The 17,052-nt window shown below is 42.1% G+C and overlaps 1 protein-coding gene across 1 annotated transcript in view; it reads left to right on the top strand.

The window, feature by feature from the left end:
* Nucleotides 1-16,637, top strand: part of LOC149898387 (NADPH-dependent diflavin oxidoreductase 1) — a 43,282-nt gene extending 26,645 nt beyond the window's left edge. The window contains exons 6-8 of the mRNA XM_090115468.1: nucleotides 14,994-15,148; nucleotides 15,609-15,835; nucleotides 16,305-16,637. Coding sequence (XP_089971594.1) covers nucleotides 14,994-15,148; nucleotides 15,609-15,835; nucleotides 16,305-16,518 — 596 coding nt within the window. The 3' untranslated portion in view covers nucleotides 16,519-16,637. The remainder of the gene's footprint in view (nucleotides 1-14,993; nucleotides 15,149-15,608; nucleotides 15,836-16,304) is intronic.
* The last annotated feature ends 415 nt before the right edge of the window (nucleotides 16,638-17,052 follow it).

The raw sequence follows: 17,052 nt of genomic DNA, 5'->3' as shown, positions 1-17,052 counted from the left end.
CTCCATCAAGTCCGGAGGTAAGGTCTCGACATAACTAACAAAACGAGCCCAAACTCGGCATACCTAGCTCTACTCGTCTATTAGTTCCAGTAGCAGTCTTCGAAGTACACCTGCAGGTCACTCCATCAAGTCCGGAGGTAAGGTCTCGACATAACTAACAAAACGAGCCCAAACTCGGCATACCTAGCTCTACTCGTCTAGTAGTTCCAGTAGCAGTCTTCGAAGTACACCTGCAGGTCACTCCATCAAGTCCGGAGGTAAGGTCTCAACATAACTAACAAAAAGAACCCAAACTCGGCATACCTAGCGCTACTCGTCTATTAGTTCCAGTAGCAGTCTTCGAAGTACACCTGCAGGTCACTCCATCAAGTCCGGAGGTAAGGTCTCGACATAACTAACAAAACGAGCCCAAACTCGGCATAACTAGCTTTACTCGTCTATTTGTTCCAGTAGCAGTCTTCGAAGTACACCTGCAGGTCACTCCATCAAGTCCGGAGGTAAGGTCTCGACATAACTAACAAAACGAGCCCAAACTCGGCATAACTAGCTTTACTCGTCTATTAGTTCCAGTAGCAGTCTTCGAAGTACACCTGCAGGTCACTCCATCAAGTCCGGAGGTAAGGTCTCGACATAACTAACAAAACGAGCCCAAACTCGGCATACCTAGCTCTACTCGTCTATTAGTTCCAGTAGCAGTCTTCGAAGTACACCTGCAGGTCACTCCGTCAAGTCAGAAACTCTAGTTTATAATCCCATAAGTATAAAATACTATAAATAAAATCTTACCTTGTTGTGCCTTTGTTGTCGGTGCAGAATGCGTGAAGGATCAAGTTTGACTATGTCAACTATTTTGTATACGTACAGCGATCTTTTCGTAAACGAGGAGCTGCTTACAAGCGTCACAGTGTCTACTCACAACGGCGGCTGAGCGCAGACTAAATTACTAAAATATTTCATTACAAATTGTGTTGCAATAATTCAAGGTAGTGACAAATAAAATAACCCTTATTTCAATGCAATAAGTATCACGCGTTACAGCTAAATATGTGAAAAAATAAGATTTGATTTTAATTTTTTTCTCAGCCTATTTGTAACATTTTGATAGTTTTATCTAGTACCTTTTTGAGTTAGACATGTCTACTTACTTAAAATATTTTTAAATAAATCAATTTGTTTTATTAAATACAAGAAAAATGTTCGTTTATTCAGCACGATATTGTCAATTTTGGGTGAAGAGGCAACGGAAATTATTTTTTTCAATATTATAAACCAAAATTTTCGACTTAAAATATAGTACCTTTTAAAGATTAAGGAGTAATCTATTTATGGTAATTATTAGTTTAATTTGGTTTTGTACTATTTCGCCGCAAAATGCACCGAAAAACTGCGTATTTTTGTCAGATTCGTAAACGCGTCCTTAACCTGTTAAGTCATCTGTTATAGCTCCCTGACCTGATAAAACATCTATAAAAGCTCCCTTACCTGTTAAAGCACCTGTAAAAGCTCCCTGACCGGTAGAAGCACCTGTTACAGCTTCCTGACCGGTAAAAGTAACTATTAAAGCTCCCTGACCTTTAAAAGCACCTGTAAAAGCTCCCTGACCTGTTAAAGCACCTGTAAAAGCTCTCTGACCTCTTAAAGCACATGTTAAAGCTCCCTGACCTGTGAATATATCTGTTTCAGCTCCCTGACCTGTTAAAGCATCTTTAAAAGCTCCCTTACCTGTTAAAGCACCTGTAAAAGCTCTCTGACCTGTTAAAGAACATGTTAAAGCTCCCTGACCTGTTAATATATCTGTTTCAGCTCCCTGACCTGTTAAAGCATCTGTTAAAGCTCCCTTAACTGTTAAAGCACATGTAGCAGCCCCCTGACCTGTAAAAGCACCTGTAAAAGCTCTCTGATACGTTTAAGCACCTGTTATAGCTCCCTGACCGGTAGAAGCATCTGTTATAACTCCCTGACCTGTTAAGTCATCTGTTATAGCTCCCTGACGTGATAAAACATCTATAAAAGCTCCTTGACCTGTTAAAGCGCCTGTTAAAGCTCCCTGACCTGTTAAAGCTCCTTGACCTGTTAATATATCTGTTTCAGCTCCCTGCCCTGTTTAAGCACCTGTAGCAGCTCCCTGACCTGTAAAAGCACCTGTAGCAGCTCCCTGACATGTAAAAGCACCTGTAAAAGCTCCCTGACCTGTTAAAGCACCTGTAAAAGCTCCTTGACCGGTAAAAGCATCTGTTATAACTCCCTAACCTGTTAAGTCATCTGTTATAGCTCCCTGACCTGATAAAACATCTATAAAAGCTCCCTTACCTGTTAAAGCACCTGTAGCAGCTCTCTGACCTGTAAAAGCACCTGTAAAAGCTCCCTGACCGGTAGAAGCACCTGTTACAGCTTCCTGACCGGTAAAAGTAACTATTAAAGCTCCCTGACCTTTAAAAGCACCTGTAAAAGCTCCCTGACCTGTTAAAGCATCTGTAAAAGCTCTCTGACCTGTTAAAGCACATGTTAAAGCTCCCTGATCTGTTAATATATCTGTTTCAGCTCCCTGACCTGTTAAAGCATCTGTAAAAGCTCCCTGACACATTTAAGCACCTGTAATAGCTCCCTGACCGGTAGAAGCATCTGTTATAACTCCCTGACCTGTTAAGTCATCTGTTATAGCTCCCTGACGTGATAAAACATCTATAAAAGCTCCTTGACCTGTTAAAGCACCTGTTAAAGCACCTGTAAAAGCTCCCTGACCTGTTAAAGCACCTGTTACAGCTTCCTGACCGGTAAAAGTAACTATTAAAGCTCCCTGACCTGTAAAAGCTCCCTGACCTGTTAAAGCACCTGTATAAGCTCTCTGACCTGTTAAAGCTCCTTGACCTGTTAATATATATGTTTCAGCTCCCTGACCTGTTAAAGCATCTGTAAAAGCTCCCTTACCTGTTAAAGCACCTGTAGCAGCTCCCTGACCTGTAAAAGCACCTGTAAAAGCTCCCTGACACGTTTAAGCACCAGTTATAGCTCCCTGACCGGTAGAAGCATCTGTTATAACTCCCTGACCTGTTAAGTCTTCTTTTATAGCTCCCTGACTTGATAAAACATCTATTAAAGCTCCCTGACCTGTTTAAGCACCTGTTAAAGCTCCCTGACCTATTTAAATATCTGTTACAGCTCCCTGACCTATTAAAGCACCTGTTAAAGCTCCCTGACCTGTAAAAGCACCTGTAGCAGCTCCCTGACCTGTAAAAGCACCTGTAAAAGCTCCCTGACCTGTTCAAGCACCTGTAAAAGCTTCCTGACACGTTTAAGCACGTGTTATAGCTCCTTGACCGGTAAAAGCATCTGTTTTAACTCCCTGACCTGTTTAGTCATCTGTTATAGCTCCCTGACCTGATAAAACATCTTTAAAAGCTCCCTGAACTGTAAAAGCACCTTTAGCAGCTCCCTGACCTGTAAAAGCTCCCTGACCTGTTAAAGCACCTGTTAAAGCTCCCTGACCTGTTAAGTCATCTGTAATATCTCCCTGACGTGATAAAACATCTATTAAAGATCCTTGACCTGTTAAAGCACCTGTTTAAGCTCCCTAACCTGTTAAAGCACCTGTCAAAGCTCCCTGACCTGTGAAAGCACATGTGAAAGCTCCCTGACCTGTTAAAGCACCTGTTACAGCTTCCTGACAGGTAAAAGTAACTATTATAGCTCCCTCACCTGATAAAACATCTGTTTCAGCTCCCTGACCTGTTAAAGCACCTGTAGCAGCTTCCTGACCTGTAAAAGCACCTGTTAAAGCTCCCTGACCTGTAAAAGCACCTGTAGCAGCTCCCTGACCTGTAAAAGCACCTGTAGCAGCTCCCTGACCTGTTCAAGCACCTGTAAAAGCTTCCTGACACGTTCAAGCACGTGTTATAGCTCCTTGACCGGTAAAAGCATCTGTTATAACTCCCTAACCTGATAAGTCATCTGTTATAGCTCCCTGACCTGATAAAACATTTATAAAAGCTCCCTTACCTGTTAAAGCACCTGTTACAGCTTCCTGACCGGTAAAAGTAACTATTAAAGCTACCTGACCTTTAAAAGTACCTGTAAAAGCTCCCTGACCTGTTAAAGCACCTGTAAAAGCTCTCTGGCCTGTTAAAGCACATGTTAAAGCTCCCTGACCTGTTAATATATCTGTTTCAGCTCCCTGACCTGTTAAAGCATCTGTAAAAGCTCCCTGACACGTTTTAGCACCTGTTATAGCTTCCTGACCGGTAGAAGCATCTGTTATAACTCCCTGACCTGTTAAGTCATCTGTTATAGCTCCCTGACGTGATAAAACATCTATAAAAGCTCCCTGACCTGTAAAAGCACCTGTAGCAGCTCCCTGACCTGTAAACGCACCTGTAAAAGCTCCCTGACCTGTTAATGCACCTGTTACAGCTTCCTGACCGGTAAAAGTAACTATTATAGCTCCCTCACCTGATAAAACATCTGTTTCAGCTCCCTGACCTGTTAAAGCACCTGTAGCAGTTTCCTGACCTGTAAAAGCACCTGTTAAAGCTCCCTGACCTGTTAAAGCACCTGTAAAAGCTCCTTGACCGGTAAAAGCATCTGTTATAACTCCCTAACCTGTTAAGTCATCTGTTATAGCTCCCTGACCGGATAAAACATCTATAAAAGCTCCCTTACCTGTTAAAGCACCTGTAAAAGCTCCCTGACCGGTAGAAGCACCTGTTACAGCTTCCTGACCGGTAAAAGTAACTATTAAAGCTCCCTGACCTTTAAAAGCACCTGTAAAAGCTCCCTGACCTGTTAAAGCACCTGTAAAAGCTCTCTGACCTGTTAAAGCACATGTTAAAGCTCCCTGACCTGTTAATATATCTGTTTCACCTCCCTGACCTGTTAAAGCATCTGTAAAAGCTCCCTGACACGTTTAAGCACCTGTTATAGCTCCCTGACCGGTAGAAGCATCTGTTATAACTCCCTGACCTGTTAAGTCATCTGTTATAGCTCCCTGACGTGATAAAACATCTATAAAAGCTCCTTGACCTGTTAAAGCACCTGTAAAAGCTCCCTGACCTGTTAAAGCACCTGTTAAAGCTCCTTGACCTGTTAATATATCTGTTCCAGCTCCCTGGACTGTTAAAGCACCTGTAGCAGCTCCCTGACCTGTTAAAGCACCTGTAGCAGCTCCCTGACCTGTTAAAGCACCTGTAGCAGCTCCCTGACCTGTTAAAGCACCTGTAAAAGCTCCCTGACCTGTTAAAGCACCTGTAAAAGCTCCCTGACCTGTTAAAGCACCTGTAAAAGCTCCCTGACCTGTTAAAGCACCTGTAAAAGCTCCCTTACTTGTGAAAGCACCTGTAAAAGCTCTCTGACCTGTTAAAGCACCTGTTACAGCTTCCTGACCGGTAAAAGTAACTATTATAGCTCCCTCACCTGATAAAACATCTGTTTCAGCTCCCTGACCTGTTAAAGCACCTGTAGCAGTTTCCTGACCTGTAAAAGCACCTGTTAAAGCTCCCTGACCTATTAAAATATCTGTTTCAGCTCCTTGACCTGTTAAAGCACCTGTAAAAGCTCCCTCACCTGTAAAAGCACCTGTAGCAGCTCCCTGTCCTGTAAAAGCACCTGTAGCAGCTCCCTGACCTGTTCAAGCACCTGTAAAAGCTTCCTGACACGTTTAAGCACGTGTTATAGCTCCTTGACCGGTAAAAGCATCTGTTATAACTCCTTAACCTGTTAAGTCATCTGTTATAGGTCCCTGACCTGATAAAACATCTATAAAAGCTCCCTTACCTGTTAAAGCACCTGTAAAAGCTCCCTGACCGGTAGAAGCACCTGTTACAGCTTCCTGACCGGTAAAAGTAACTATTAAAGCTCCCTGACCTATAAAAGCACCTGTAAAAGCTCCCTGACCTGTTAAAGCACCTGTAAAAGCTCTCTGACCTGTTAAAGCACATGTTAAAGCTCCCTGACCTGTTAATATATCTGTTTCAGCTCCCTGACCTGTTAAAGCATCTGTAAAAGCTCCCTTACCTGTTAAAGCACCTGTAAAAGCTCTCTGACCTGTTAAAGCTCCCTGACCTGTTAAAGCATCTGTTAAAGCTCCCTTAACTGTTAAAGCACCTGTAGCAGCCCCCTGACCTGTAAAAGCTCCCTGACACGTTTAAGCACCTGTTATAGCTCCCTGACCGGTAGAAGCATCTGTTATAACTCCCTGACCTGTTAAGTCATCTGTTATAGCTCCCTGACGTGATAAAACATCTATAAAAGCTCCCTGACCTGTTAAAGCTCCTTGACCTGTTAATATATCTGTTTCAGCTCCCTGACCTGTTAAAGCACCTGTAGCAGCTCCCTGACCTGTAAAAGCACCTGTAGCAGCTCCCTGACCTGTAAAAGCACCTGTAGCAGCTCCCTGACCTGTAAAAGCACCTGTAAAAGCTCCCTGACCTGTTAAAGCACCTGTAAAAGCTCCTTGACCGGTAAAAGCATCTGTTATAACTCCCTAACCTGTTAAGTCATCTGTTATAGCTCCCTGACCTGATAAAACATCTATAAAAGCTCCCTTACCTGTTAAAGCACCTGTAGCAGCTCTCTGACCTGTAAAAGCACCTGTAAAAGCTCTCTGACCGGTAGAAGCACCTGTTACAGCTTCCTGACCGGTAAAAGTAACTATTAAAGCTCCCTGACCTTTAAAAGCACCTGTAAAAGCTTCCTGACCTGTTAAAGCACCTGTAAAAGCTCTCTGACCTGTTAAAGCACATGTTAAAGCTCCCTGACCTGTAAAAGCACCTGTAGCAGCTCCCTGACCTGTAAAAGCACCTGTAAAAGCTCCCTGACCTGTTAAAGCACCTGTTACAGCTTCCTGACCGGTAAAAGTAACTATTATAGCTCCCTCACCTGATAAAACATCTGTTTCAGCTCCCTGACCTGTTAAAGCACCTGTAGCAGTTTCCTGACCTGTAAAAGCACCTGTTAAAGCTCCCTCACCTGTAAAAGCACCTGTAGCAGCTCCCTGACCTGTAAAAGCACCTGTAGCAGCTCCCTGACCTGTTCAAGCACCTGTAAAAGCTTCCTGACACGTTTAAGCACGTGTTATAGCTCCTTGACCGGTAAAAGCATCTGTTATAACTCCCTAACCTGTTAAGTCATCTGTTATAGCTCCCTGACCTGATAAAACATTTATAAAAGCTCCCTTACCTGTTAAAGCACCTGTAAAAGCTCCCTGACCGGTAGAAGCACCTGTTACAGCTTCCTGACCGGTAAAAGTAACTATTAAAGCTCCCTGACCTTTAAAAGCACCTGTAAAAGCTCCCTGACCTGTTAAAGCACCTGTAAAAACTCTCTGACCTGTTAAAGCACATGTTAAAGCTCCCTGACCTGTTAATATATCTGTTTCAGCTCCCTGACCAGTTAAAGCATCTGTAAAAGCTCCCTGACACGTTTAAGCACCTGTTATAGCTCCCTGACCGGTAGAAGCATCTGTTATAACTCCCTGACCTGTTAAGTCATCTGTTATAGCTCCCTGACGTGATAAAACATCTATAAAAGCTCCTTGACCTGTTAAAGCACCTGTAAAAGCTCCCTGACCTGTTAAAGCACCTGTTAAAGCTCCTTGACCTGTTAATATATCTGTTCCAGCTCCCTGGCCTGTTAAAGCACCTGTAGCAGCTCCCTGACCTGTAAAAGCACCTGTGGCAGCTCCCTGACCTGTTAAAGCACCTGTAAAAGCTCCCTGACCTGTTAAAGCACCTGTAAAAGCTCCCTGACCTGTTAAAGCACCTGTAAAAGCTCCCTTACTTGTGAAAGCACCTGTAAAAGCTCCCTGACCTGTTAAAGCACCTGTTACAGCTTCCTGACCGGTAAAAGTAACTATTATAGCTCCCTCACCTGATAAAACATCTGTTTCAGCTCCCTGACCTGTTAAAGCACCTGTAGCAGTTTCCTGACCTGTAAAAGCACCTGTTAAAGCTCCCTGACCTATTAAAATATCTGTTTCAGCTCCTTGACCTGTTAAAGCACCTGTAAAAGCTCCCTGACCTGTAAAAGCACCTGTAGCAGCTCCCTGACCTGTAAAAGCACCTGTAGCAGCTCCCTGACCTGTTAAAGCACCTGTAAAAGCTTCCTGACACGTTTAAGCACGTGTTATAGCTCCTTGACCGGTAAAAGCATCTGTTATAACTCCTTAACCTGTTAAGTCATCTGTTATAGCTCCCTGACCTGATAAAACATCTATAAAAGCTCCCTTACCTGTTAAAGCACCTGTAAAAGCTCCCTGACCGGTAGAAGCACCTGTTACAGCTTCCTGCCCGGTAAAAGTAACTATTAAAGCTCCCTGACCTTTAAAAGCACCTGTAAAAGCTTCCTGACCTGTTAAAGCACCTGTAAAAGCTCTCTGACCTGTTAAAGCACATGTTAAAGCTCCCTGACCTGTTAATATATCTGTTTCAGCTCCCTGACCTGTTAAAGCATCTGTTAAAGCTCCCTTAACTGTTAAAGCACCTGTAAAAGCTCTCTGACCTATTAAAGCACATGTTAAAGCTCCCTGACCTGTTAATATATCTGTTTCAACTCCCTGACCTGTTAAAGCATCTGTTAAAGCTCCCTTAACTGTTAAAGCACCTGTAGCAGCTCCCTGACCTGTTAAAGCACCTGTAAAAGCTCCCTGACACATTTTAGCACCTGTAATAGCTCCCTGACCGGTAGAAGCATCTGTTATAACTCCCTGACCTGTTAAGTCATCTGTTATAGCTCCCTGACGTGATAAAACATCTGTAAAAGCATCTGCATAAGCTCCCTTACCTGTTAAAGCACCTGTAGCAGCTCCCTGACCTGTAAGAGCACCTGTAAGAGCTCCCTGACACGTTTAAGCACCAGTTATAGCTCCCTGACCGGTAGAAGCATCTGTTATAACTCCCTGACCTGTTAAGTATTCTGTTATAGCTCCCTGACTTGATAAAACATCTATTAAAGCTCCCTGACCTGTTTAAGCACCTGTTCAAGCTCCCTGACCTATTTAAATATCTGTTACAGCTCCCTGACCTATTAAAGCACCTGTAAATGCTCCCTGACCTGTAAAAGCACCTGTAGCAGCTCCCTGACCTGTAAAAGCTCCCTGACCTGTTCAAGCACCTGTAAAAGCTTCCTGACACGTTTAAGCACGTGTTATAGCTCCTTGACCGGTAAAAGCATCTGTTTTAACTCCCTGACCTGTTAAAGCACCTGTTAAAGCTCCCTCACCTGTTAAAGCACCTGTTACAGCATCCTGACCGGTTAAAGTAACTATTATAGCTCCCTGACCTGTTAATATATCTGTTTCAGCTCCCTGACCTGTTAAAGCATCTGCATAAGCTCCCTTACCTGTTAAAGCACCTGTAGCAGCTCCTTGACCTGATAAAGCACCTGTAAAAGCTCCCTGACCTTTTAAAGCACCTGTTAAAGCTCCCTGACCTGCTAAAGCACCTGTTTAAGCTCCCTGACCTGATAAAGCACTTGTTAAAGCACCCTGACTTGCTAAAGCACCTGTAAAAGCTCCCTGACCTGCTAAAGCACCTGTAAAAGCTCCCTGACCTGCTAAAGCACCTGTTTAAGCTCCCTGACCTGTTAAAGCACCTGTTTAAGCTCCCTGACTTGCTAAAGGACCTGTTAAAGCTCCCTGACCTGATAAAGCACTTGTAAAAGCACCCTGACCTGTTAAAGCACCTGTTTAAGCTCCCTTACTTGTGAAAGCACCTGTAAAAGCTCCCTGACCTGTTAAAGCACCTGTTACAGCTTCCTGACCGGTAAAAGTAACTATTATAGCTCCCTCACCTGATAAAACATCTGTTTCAGCTCCCTGACCTGTTAAAGCACCTGTAGCAGTTTCCTGACCTGTAAAAGCACCTGTTAAAGCTCCCTGACCTATTAAAATATCTGTTTCAGCTCCTTGACCTGTTAAAGCACCTGTAAAAGCTCCCTGACCTGTAAAAGCACCTGTAGCAGCTCCCTGACCTGTAAAAGCACCTGTAGCAGCTCCCTGACCTGTTAAAGCACCTGTAAAAGCTTCCTGACACGTTTAAGCACGTGTTATAGCTCCTTGACCGGTAAAAGCATCTGTTATAACTCCTTAACCTGTTAAGTCATCTGTTATAGCTCCCTGACCTGATAAAACATCTATAAAAGCTCCCTTACCTGTTAAAGCACCTGTAAAAGCTCCCTGACCGGTAGAAGCACCTGTTACAGCTTCCTGCCCGGTAATTGTAACTATTAAAGCTCCCTGACCTTTAAAAGCACCTGTAAAAGCTTCCTGACCTGTTAAAGCACCTGTAAAAGCTCTCTGACCTGTTAAAGCACATGTTAAAGCTCCCTGACCTGTTAATATATCTGTTTCAGCTCTCTGACCTGTTAAAGCATCTGTTAAAGCTCCCTTAACTGTTAAAGCACCTGTAAAAGCTCTCTGACCTATTAAAGCACATGTTAAAGCTCCCTGACCTGTTAATATATCTGTTTCAACTCCCTGACCTGTTAAAGCATCTGTTAAAGCTCCCTTAACTGTTAAAGCACCTGTAGCAGCTCCCTGACCTGTTAAAGCACCTGTAAAAGCTCCCTGACACATTTAAGCACCTGTAATAGCTCCCTGACCGGTAGAAGCATCTGTTATAACTCCCTGACCTGTTAAGTCATCTGTTATAGCTCCCTGACGTGATAAAACATCTATAAAAGCTCCTTGACCTGTTAAAGCACCTGTAAAAGCTCCCTTACCTGTTAAAGCACCTGTAAAAGCTCCCTGACCTGTTAAAGCACCTGTTACAGCTTCCTGACCGGTAAAAGTAACTATTAAAGCTCCCTGACCTGTTAAAGCACCTGTATAAGCTCTCTGACCTGTTAAAGCTCCTTGACCTGTTAATATATCTGTTTTAGCTCCCTGACCTGTTAAAGCATCTGTAAAAGCTCCCTTACCTGTTAAAGCACCTGTAGCAGCTCCCTGACCTGTAAGAGCACCTGTAAGAGCTCCCTGACACGTTTAAGCACCAGTTATAGCTCCCTGACCGGTAGAAGCATCTGTTATAACTCCCTGACCTGTTAAGTATTCTGTTATAGCTCCCTGACTTGATAAAACATCTATTAAAGCTCCCTGACCTGTTTAAGCACCTGTTCAAGCTCCCTGACCTATTTAAATATCTGTTACAGCTCCCTGACCTATTAAAGCACCTGTAAAAGCTCCCTGACCTGTAAAAGCACCTGTAGCAGCTCCCTGACCTGTAAAAGCTCCCTGACCTGTTCAAGCACCTGTAAAAGCTTCCTGACACGTTTAAGCACGTGTTATAGCTCCTTGACCGGTAAAAGCATCTGTTTTAACTCCCTGACCTGTTAAAGCACCTGTTAAAGCTCCCTCACCTGTTAAAGCACCTGTTACAGCATCCTGACCGGTTAAAGTAACTATTATAGCTCCCTGACCTGTTAATATATCTGTTTCAGCTCCCTGACCTGTTAAAGCATCTGCATAAGCTCCCTTACCTGTTAAAGCACCTGTAGCAGCTCCTTGACCTGATAAAGCACCTGTAAAAGCTCCCTGACCTTTTAAAGCACCTGTTAAAGCTCCCTGACCTGCTAAAGCACCTGTTTAAGCTCCCTGACCTGATAAAGCACTTGTTAAAGCACCCTGACTTGCTAAAGCACCTGTAAAAGCTCCCTGACCTGCTAAAGCACCTGTAAAAGCTCCCTGACCTGCTAAAGCACCTGTTTAAGCTCCCTGACCTGTAAAAGCACCTGTTTAAGCTCCCTGACTTGCTAAAGGACCTGTTAAAGCTCCCTGACCTGATAAAGCACTTGTAAAAGCACCCTGACCTGTTAAAGCACCTGTTTAAGCTCCCTGACTTGCTAAAGCACCTGTTAAAGCTCCCTGACCTGATAAAGCACTTGTAAAAGCACCCTGACTTGCTAAAGCACCTGTAGCAGCTCCCTGACCTGTAAAAGCACCTGTAAAAGCTCCCTGACCTGTTAAAGCACCTGTAAAAGCTCCTTGACCGGTAAAAGCATCTGTTATAACTCCCTAACCTGTTAAGTCATCTGTTATAGCTCCCTGACCTGATAAAACATCTATAAAAGCTCCCTTACCTGTTAAAGCACCTGTAGCAGCTCTCTGACCTGTAAAAGCACCTGTTAAAGCTCCCCGACCTGATAAAGCACTTGTAAAAGCACCCTGACTTGCTAAAGCACCTGTAGCAGCTCCCTGACCTGTAAAAGCACCTGTAAAAGCTCCCTGACCTGTAAGAGCTCCCTGACACGTTTAAGCACCAGTTATAGCTCCCTGACCGGTAGAAGCATCTGTTATAACTCCCTGACCTGTTAAGTATTCTGTTATAGCTCCCTGACTTGATAAAACATCTATTAAAGCTCCCTGACCTGTTTAAGCACCTGTTCAAGCTCCCTGACCTATTTAAATATCTGTTACAGCTCCCTGACCTATTAAAGCACCTGTAAAAGCTCCCTGACCTGTAAAAGCACCTGTAGCAGCTCCCTGACCTGTAAAAGCTCCCTGACCTGTTCAAGCACCTGTAAAAGCTTCCTGACACGTTTAAGCACGTGTTATAGCTCCTTGACCGGTAAAAGCATCTGTTTTAACTCCCTGACCTGTTTAGTCATCTGTTATAGCTCCCTGACCTGATAAAACATCTTTAAAAGCTCCCTGACCTGTAAAAGCACCTTTAGCAGCTCCCTGACCTGTAAAAGCACCTGTAAAAGCTCCCTGACCTGCTAAAGCACCTGTTTAAGCTCCCTGACCTGTTAAAGCACCTGTTTAAGCTCCCTGACCTGTTAAAGCACCTGTTTAAGCTCCCTGACTTGCTAAAGCACCTGTTAAAGCTCCCCGACCTGATAAAGCACTTGTAAAAGCACCCTGACTTGCTAAAGCACCTGTAGCAGCTCCCTGACCTGTAAAAGCACCTGTAAAAGCTCCCTGACCTGTTAAAGCACCTGTAAAAGCTCCTTGACCGGTAAAAGCATCTGTTATAACTCCCTAACCTGTTAAGTCATCTGTTATAGCTCCCTGACCTGATAAAACATCTATAAAAGCTCCCTTACCTGTTAAAGCACCTGTAGCAGCTCTCTGACCTGTTAAAGCACCTGTAAAAGCTCCCTGACACATTTAAGCACCTGTAACAGCTCCCTGACCGGTAGAAGCATCTGTTATAACTCCCTGACCTGTTAAGTCATCTGTTAAAGCTCCCTGACGTGATAAAACATCTATAAAAGCTCCTTGACCTGTTAAAGCACCTGTAAAAGCTCCCTAACCTGTTAAAGCTCCCTGACCTGTTAAAGCACCTTTTACAGCTTCCTGACCGGTAAAAGTAACTTTTAAAGCTCCCTGACCTGTAAAAGCTCCCTGACCTGTTAAAGCATCTGTAAAAGCTCCCTTACCTGTTAAAGCACCTGTAGCAGCTCCCTGACCTGTAAGAGCACCTGTAAGAGCTCCCTGACACGTTTAAGCACCAGTTATAGCTCCCTGACCGGTAGAAGCATCTGTTATAACTCCCTGACCTGTTAAGTATTCTGTTATAGCTCCCTGACTTGATAAAACATCTATTAAAGCTCCCTGACCTGTTTAAGCACCTGTTCAAGCTCCCTGACCTATTTAAATATCTGTTACAGCTCCCTGACCTATTAAAGCACCTGTAAAAGCTCCCTGACCTGTAAAAGCACCTGTAGCAGCTCCCTGACCTGTAAAAGCTCCCTGACCTGTTCAAGCACCTGTAAAAGCTTCCTGACACGTTTAAGCACGTGTTATAGCTCCTTGACCGGTAAAAGCATCTGTTTTAACTCCCTGACCTGTTTAGTCATCTGTTATAGCTCCCTGACCTGATAAAACATCTTTAAAAGCTCCCTGACCTGTAAAAGCACCTTTAGCAGCTCCCTGACCTGTAAAAGCACCTGTAAAAGCTCCTGACCTGTAAAAGCACCTGTAAAAGCTCCCTGACCTGTAAAAGCTCCCTGACCTGTTAAAGCACCTGTAAAAGCTCCCTCACCTGTTAAAGCACCTGTTACAGCATCCTGACCGGTTAAAGTAACTATTATAGCTCCCTGACCTGATAAAACATCTGTTTCAGTTCCCTGACCTGTAAAAGCACCTGTTAAAGCTCCCTGACCTGTTAATATATCTGTTTCAGCTCCCTGACCTGTTAAAGCATCTGTATAAGCTCCCTTACCTGTTAAAGCACCTGTAGCAGCTCCTTGACCTGATAAAGCACCTGTAAAAGCTCCCTGACCTTTTAAAGCACCTGTTAAAGCTCCCTGACCTGCTAAAGCACCTGTTTAAGCTCCCTGACCTGATAAAGCACTTGTTAAAGCACCCTGACTTGCTAAAGCACCTGTAAAAGCTCCCTGACCTGATAAAGCACCTGTTAAAGCTCCCTGACCTGCTAAAGCACCTGTTAAAGCTCCCTGACCTGCTAAAGCACCTGTAAAAGCTCCCTGACCTGTTAAAGCACCTGTAAAAGCTCCCTGACCTGTTAAAGCACCTGTTACAGCTTCCTGACCGGTAAAAGTAACTATTAAAGCTCCCTGACCTGTTAAAGCACCTGTAAAATCTCCCTGACCTGCTAAAGCACCTGTTAAAGCTCCCTGACCTGCTAAAGCACCTGTAAAAGCTCCCTGACCTGCTAAAGCACCTGTAAAAGCTCCCTGACCTGCTAAAGCACCTGTTTAAGCTCCCTGACCTGTTAAAGCACCTGTTTAAGCTCCCTGACTTGCTAAAGCACCTGTTAAAGCTCCCTGACCTGATAAAGCACTTGTAAAAGCACCCTGACTTGCTAAAGCACCTGTTACAGCTTCCTGACCTGTTAAAGTATCTGTTACAGCTTCCTTCCGTCCGGGATAAAACCTATCCTTTGTGTTAATTCAAGTTACCCTATATATGTGTGCTAAATTTCATTGTAATCGGTTCAGTAGTTTATGCGTGAAAACCATACATACATACAAACCTTTCTTTTTATAATATTAGTATAAGTATAGATAAATATTATCTAATTATTTTTATAACATTTCAGGTGAAAAAATAGACATTCTTGTAGCAGTAGTGGAATATCAGACTAAGATAAAGAAACCCAGGCAGGGGCTCTGTTCCCAGTGGCTTAAAACCTTAAACGTTGGTGATAGGGTGTATGGATGGATTAAGAAGGGAGTCTTTAGGTTTCCTGCTGCTGTAAGTTTATTTTAATTATAATTAGTCGTATAATTAATAAAGTGTATGTTAGGAATAGTTTTTTTTACACTAGTATTATACGTTTAGAAATATTGGCAGATTAGATAAATAACTGTAACAAATAATTCACATTAAAATACACTGCCTTTTTTGTATATATTATTTATAATTGTTATATTTACAATTGATAACTGCATGGAACCAAAACATTATAAATGGTAATCTGTTTATCAATGAATATGTTCAGATTTTGCCTATTCTAACAGAATAAAGAAATTTACAACCATTTTCTCTTTAAATTTCTTATTTTTGAAACCAAAACATAATAATTAGAAAAAAACATATAATTGAATCTGTAAACCGCAAAAATCGAAAAAGAGGCGAATAACGTAAAGAAACTCGTTAAGTTTATTATAAAAACGTCAAATACAAATAAATCAACCATGGTTTTTTTTTCCAGAACATTCCAATAATTTTAATCGGTCCCGGAACAGGGTTAGCCCCATTCCGTAGCCTCATACAAGAGAGGGTTAACCTGCACATAGCCGATAGAAACATTATACACCTTTTCTTTGGTTGTCGGTACAAAGAGAAGGACTTCCACTGCAGGGAGGAATTAGAAGGATGGGAAAAGGAGGGGAAGATATCATTGTACTGCGCTTTCTCGAGGGACCAGGAGGATAAAGAGTGAGTTTTTTGATACAAAATGTGGTAAAATTGATAGGAAATATGTTAGAAGTTACATTATAGAAGTATCTATAATAGAACTAGGTAGCTAGTAAGCTGCCTAGTTCATATGTTTGTGTAAAAAACTTGAATTAAAAAAAAAACATTTGTATAAAATTTTTGATTAAACTTTTGTGACTTGATTTTTTTTTTCGTTTATATACTTTAAAACTATTTACCTATACTGAACATGTCAAAATTATTCCAGTTGCTTTTATTTGAAAGACCTAGTTAAAATATACGAGTTAAACTTTCCTCAACAAAAAAAATCATACTATAAAATCTATTAACTTATCTTTTCAAAACAAAATAAAGCATACTATTCTTCTTTATTATGTAGTTCTTTACAATTAACTACATATTTAAATCACTTAAATGTTTCGTAAAACTGCGCATAAACGCTTAAAATAATATATTCATATTTTTTCAGGTACGTACAGCACAAAATTGCACAAAACAAAGAAATACTTCGCAGTCTTATCATCAATGAAGGAGCATACATTTACATAGCGGGAAACGCTAAAAACATGCCGAATAATGTAAAAGACGCTTTTGTAGATGAAGTTCTATCAGAAATAGATGACGCTAAAAGTTTCATGCAAAACATGACAAATTCTGGAAGATTCCAAACCGAAACTTGGTAAAGGAATTCAAAATGGATGCCTTGACGATATTTAATGTTATACTTAATCACTTTTAAGTAGTTGTTATTAAGTTATTATTTATGTAGGTGTAAATATCAATAAAATGCTTATTAGATGAAGTATTGTTTTATTTAACTGCCTTACAATTTAATTACATCTTAATATATATATATAAATCTCGTGTCACAATGTTTGTCCTCAATGGACTCCTAAACCACTTAACCGATTATAATAAAACACACCATGTGCAGTTCGATCCAACTTGAGAGATAGGATAGTTTAAACATGTAGGTACCACGGGCGAAGCCGGGGCGGACTGCTAGTTTTCTTATATGTTAGAGTTTTATTTATGAATGTCTGTTTTAACAAAGAACAAATAGATACATATGAATCAGATAAAAAACAATCTAACATAAAAAATCTTAGAAATCAATCGGCAAACAAATGCAGTTTATTATTATCTCATCAAAATTTATATGTTCATAGATACACATTCCGAGAATTGATTCGATACACTCGTGGTCTAAGATCCGA

This window comes from Colias eurytheme, chromosome 23, assembly GCF_061535395.1.
Source record: "Colias eurytheme isolate Ceu_HAF_F1 chromosome 23, ilColEury1 Martin Lab GWU primary, whole genome shotgun sequence".
In the NCBI taxonomy this organism is placed as follows: domain Eukaryota; kingdom Metazoa; phylum Arthropoda; class Insecta; order Lepidoptera; family Pieridae; genus Colias; species Colias eurytheme.
This window is presented reverse-complemented; position numbering and strand designations above follow the sequence as displayed.